Source organism: Nicotiana tomentosiformis, chromosome 5, assembly GCF_000390325.3.
Source record: "Nicotiana tomentosiformis chromosome 5, ASM39032v3, whole genome shotgun sequence".
Classification (NCBI taxonomy): domain Eukaryota; kingdom Viridiplantae; phylum Streptophyta; class Magnoliopsida; order Solanales; family Solanaceae; genus Nicotiana; species Nicotiana tomentosiformis.
In genome coordinates this window covers 16117507-16122416 of record NC_090816.1, presented here as the reverse complement: position 1 = coordinate 16122416, position 4910 = coordinate 16117507, and the positions used below count along the sequence as shown (strand labels likewise).

At 37.9% G+C, this 4910-nt stretch overlaps 1 protein-coding gene across 1 annotated transcript; it reads right to left on the bottom strand.

Annotated features, from left to right (window-relative positions):
• Positions 1–4559: 4559 nt before the first annotated feature.
• LOC138891959 (uncharacterized) lies at positions 4560–4910 on the bottom strand. Its single transcript, XM_070175649.1, has one exon. It carries the CDS (start codon positions 4908–4910, stop codon positions 4560–4562), a length of 351 nt encoding a protein of 116 aa, XP_070031750.1.

Below are 4910 nucleotides of genomic sequence, written 5' to 3'. Positions count from 1 at the left end.
CAGGTGAGATTTCTTGGGGTTTACCTGAAATCTTGTACATAATCCCACACTAAACACTATATCAGGCTTGCTTGTCGTGAGGTACAACAGTGACCCAATCATTCCTTTATATAGTTTCTGCTCCACACGTTTCCCTTCTTTATCAAGGTCCAACTTTGTTGCAATTGCAATGGGTGTATCAATGGACTTAGAGGAATCCATGTTGAACTTATTTAGTAGTTCTTTGATATATTTCTGCTAATGTATCATGGTTCCAGTAAGTATTTGTTTGATTTGCATCCCCAGAAAGAAGTTCAATTCACCCATCATGCTCATTTCAAACTCATTTCCCATCATCTCAGCAAATTCCTTGTACATTGCTTCATTGGTAGCCCCAAAGATAATGACATCCACATACACTTGCACAATCAGAATATTCTTCCCTCTGCTCCTTAAAAATAGAGTATTGTCAACCTTTCCTCTTACAAAGTTATTGGCTAAGAGGAATTTTGAGAGCCTTTCATACCAAGCTCTTGGAGCCTATTTCAGTCCATAAAGAGCTTTATATAGTTTGAACACATAGTCAGGAAATACTTCACTTTCAAATCCAGGAGGTTGTTTGACAAACACTTTCTCCTTCAGGTAACCGTTCAAAAAGGCACTCTTTACATCCATCCGGTATAAAGTGAATTCCATGTGGGCACCAAAAGCTATCTGCATCCTTATAGCCTCCATTCTAGCTACAGGTGCAAATGTCTCATCATAGTCAATGCCCTCCTCTTGATTGTATCCCTGAACCATCAGTCTGGCCTTATTCCTTGTGATATTTCCTTGTTCATCCAACTTGTTTCTGAATACCCATCTGGTACCTATGACAGTTCTGTTCTTGGGTTTCTGTACCAGGTGCCAGACCTTGCTTCTCTCAAATTGATTTATCTTTTCTTGCATGGCTATGATCCATTCTAGATTATTTAGTGGTTCTTTAATGGCCTCAGGTTAAACCTGTGAGAGGAATATTATGAGTGCACATAGATTTCTTAGAGAAGACCTGGTGTGCACCCCTGTATTTCGATCAGAGATGATATTCTTAAGAGGATGTGAGCTTTGATCCTTCGATGGTCTGATTTGTTTACCTAGAGAAGATTCACCTTAGGAGTGACCCTAAAGGAGCAGGTTCAGTAGGTGTGGCTTCATTACTCTGATCAGCAGTTAGAGTAGTCTTCTTCTGGTTCCTCGTGATCACTGCTAATTTCCTTGTGGTTTTCAGATCTATCTTCATCAGATTCCTTTTTATCTCCATCACCAGTGAATCCTATGTCATAATCTTCATCCTGCAGACCTTTCTCAGCCAAATTGTTAGATTCATCAAAAATAACATGAATATTTTCTTCCATACACTTAGTCCTTTTATTAAAAACCTTATAGGCCTTACTATGTGGAGAGCAACCCAAGAAAATTCTCCCATCACTTCTGTCATCAAACTTACCTAGAACTTTTTACCCATTATTATGCATAAAACATTTTCACCCAAAGGATCTCAGGTGAGTGATGTTGGGTTTTCTTCTTCGAAGTAACTCATAGGGAGTTTTCTCAAGAATGGTTCTGACCATGCATTTATTTAGCAGATAGCAAGCAGTATTGATTGCCTCAGCCCAAAAATTCTTAGGCAGTCCACTAGAAATCAACATGGTCCTCCCCATATCTTCTAAGGATATATTCTTTCTTTCTACAACCCCATTTTGTTATGGAGTTCAAGGTGCAGAGAAATTATGGTCAATGTCATGTGAGCCACAGAACTCAAGGAGTTTTGAATTTTCAAATTCAGTTCCATGGTCAGTTCTTATACTTAAACATTACATCCTAGCTTTTGTTGAATTATTTTGAAAAATACACAGAAAACATCAAAGGTTTCATCTTTGGATCCCAAAAACAGAGTCCATGTATACCTTAAGAAGTCATCACAATCACAAACACATACCTCTTACCTTATCTGCTCCTTATTCTCATTGGTCCACATAGATCCATGTGAAGGAGTTCCAGAGGTTTAGAAGTACTTACAAACTTCTTAGATTTAAAGAATGACCTAACATGTTTCCCTCTAACACAGGCATCACATACCTTGTCAGAGGTGAACTCAACTTTAGGTAGCCCAAGGACCAAGTCATTTGCTGCCAACTTGTTGAGTTGAGAGAGATTGGCATGTCCTAGTCTTCTATGCCATAGAAGTGGATCATCTTCCACTACACTCAAGCATGTGTGCTCACTCTGGGTGAGTGACATAATCGATATCTTGTAGACATTATTATGTCTCTTGCCCTTTAGCACAATTTCATCAGTATCAAGCTTGGTGACAGTGCAGATTTTGGAATTGAATTTTACCTCATTTCCTTTGTCGCACATTTGAGAGATGCTAAGAAGATTGTGTTAAAGACCTACCACATAATACACATCTTCTATAGCATGAGAGAGTGATTTTCCAACCTTGCAAATACATGTTATCTTTCCCTTTTTCCCATTTTCAAATGACACACTCCATCCTTGGAAGGCTGTCAGTGAAAAGAAATTTTTCTTTTCTCCAGTCATATGTCTTGAGCATCCACTGTCTAGATACCAGTACTAATTGTTTCCTCTCACCTTAGCTTGCACCAAAATTTACAAGTTAGTTTTGGGAACCCAGACTAGCTTAAATCCCTTTTTGTTAGAAAAGGGATGAATCAGATCCCTTCTTGCCCAGAAGGGGAGAGGATTAGAAGCTATTTTCATGTTAACCTTAATTCACTTAGTATGGACAGGAGGATTAACCTTTGGATCCTATTCCTTCTTCACATTTTGAGCAATACCAAAGGTGTTTCTAAACTGGGCATGAATTAAGGCATGACAAATGTCTCTAAAGTGTCATATTCTTCTACAATGAGCGCACATGTTATTATCAGAAATTCCTACATACTTTGGACTTAGAGACAGGTTTTTTGTATCCAATTCCATATTTGTTAGAGCTACAATGTTCATTCAGCCAATTCAACGCATCAGAAGATCTATGCCATTTGCTTAGTTTAGAGAGTTCATAATTAGCCTTTTCTAGGTTTTCATGCAGGATGTTATTTCTACATTCAGCATCACAAAGATTATCATTAGCAATTTTTAATTCACTTCCAAACTTATCCTGCATGTCACTCATTTTTCCTTTGCCATGTGTATCAGCAGACTTCTCATTCTCAAAAGTAAGTTCAAGAACCTGGTTCTTAAGGTCTTTTACATGTTTTTCTAAACTAGCTTTGTCAGACTCAAGCTCTTTGATATCAAGTTTGACACAAGAAAGGCTGCTGATTAGCTGATCATTTTCATTACTCATTTTATTCATTTCATTCATTAAGGTCACAATTATGGCCATCAGTTGCTTTTTGGACATAGCATGAATATTTTCTTTCAAGTCAGATATACTTACCTGGTTTGCCTTATCTTCAGTTTTTGAATCACTCATCGCCATCATTCCGATCACTTCTTCCTCAGTTTTTGATTCTTCAATCGCCATCAGAGCCACTTCGATGTTTTCATTTCCAAAGTCAATTTCCAAGGTCCTCCATATATCATGAGCAGAGATACAAGAGGACACTCTAAGGAGGGTGGTTCTAGACAGACTTTTGTAGAGCAAGTCCTTTGCTTGAGCATTTTTCTGAACTAGCTGACGATCTTCCTCATCATATTCCTCTTCACTTTTGTTGCGCTTGTTAACTTCAACATCCAATTAGGTTTGGAGAATTGGTCCATGACTGACAATTACCCATAGGCCAAAGTCAGTAGCCTAAAGAAATGTTTCCATACGTAGCTTTCATTCATCATAGTGGTGTTCATCAAACAAAGGAGGTCTTCCAATGTGCATTCCAAGTTGTACTGGGGGTTCTGTCTTCAGAGCTTGGTATTCATCAATCACAGCATAGATACTTATAGCCTCATCCTCCTTTTCATCCTCTTGATCACTCCCACTATCCTCATATGATGCCAAGAATACCTGCTTAATTGCTTCAGTAAATCCTTTGCCTAGGATTTTTCCTTTGTTGGAACCTTTTTTCTCTCATCTTCTCTCGTTTCTCCTTTTCAACTAATTCTTTCCTCTGCTCGATTTCCCACATTGGGCATTACTTTACCATATGATCTATCTTGCCACACTTATAGCACCCATCATAGTTAGCTTTGTCGATCTGCTTGTGCGTACTATTAGAATCACTCTTGGATGCACTTTTGGAATTCTTTATAAACCTCTTGAACTTGGCAAACATTGCTAGATCAAGATCATCATAGTCAGATTCATCATCCTTAGATATTTTAAGAACCAAGGCCTTATCCTTCTTTGGTTCTTCTTTGCGCAGTTCTATCTTTCTTATTTCATGAGTTTTTAAGTTTCCAACCAACTTATCAAGTGAGATTTTATCCAATTCCTTGGCTTCCTAGATTGTAGTGACTTTTGAATCCTATGAAGCTGGAAGGATTCTTAGAACTTTGCTAACCAACTCTTCTTAGGTAAATACCTTTCCAAGTGATTTCAGTTCATTGGTCATTATATTGAACCTAGTCATCATATCCTAGATGGGCTCAGACTCCTTCATGGAGAAAAGCTCATAATTTCTCATGAGTAGTTCAATCCTTGATCTCTTTACTTGATTTGTTCCTTCATGAGCAGTTTGGAGTGCATCCCATATCTGTTTCATATTAGAGCACACAAAAATTCTATTGTACTCATCAGGACTAAGTCCACAGATAAGGATTTTCTTAGCCTTTGCATTCTTCTCCATCATTCTGAAATCTGCTGCCACAAATTCGAAAGGGTCCTTAGGAAATATTTCACTTTGTGCATTTTGTTTAGTAGGAATCAAAGGACCTTGATTAACTATGGTCCATAGTTCATAGTGTTTAGTTATCAAGAAATCTTCCAT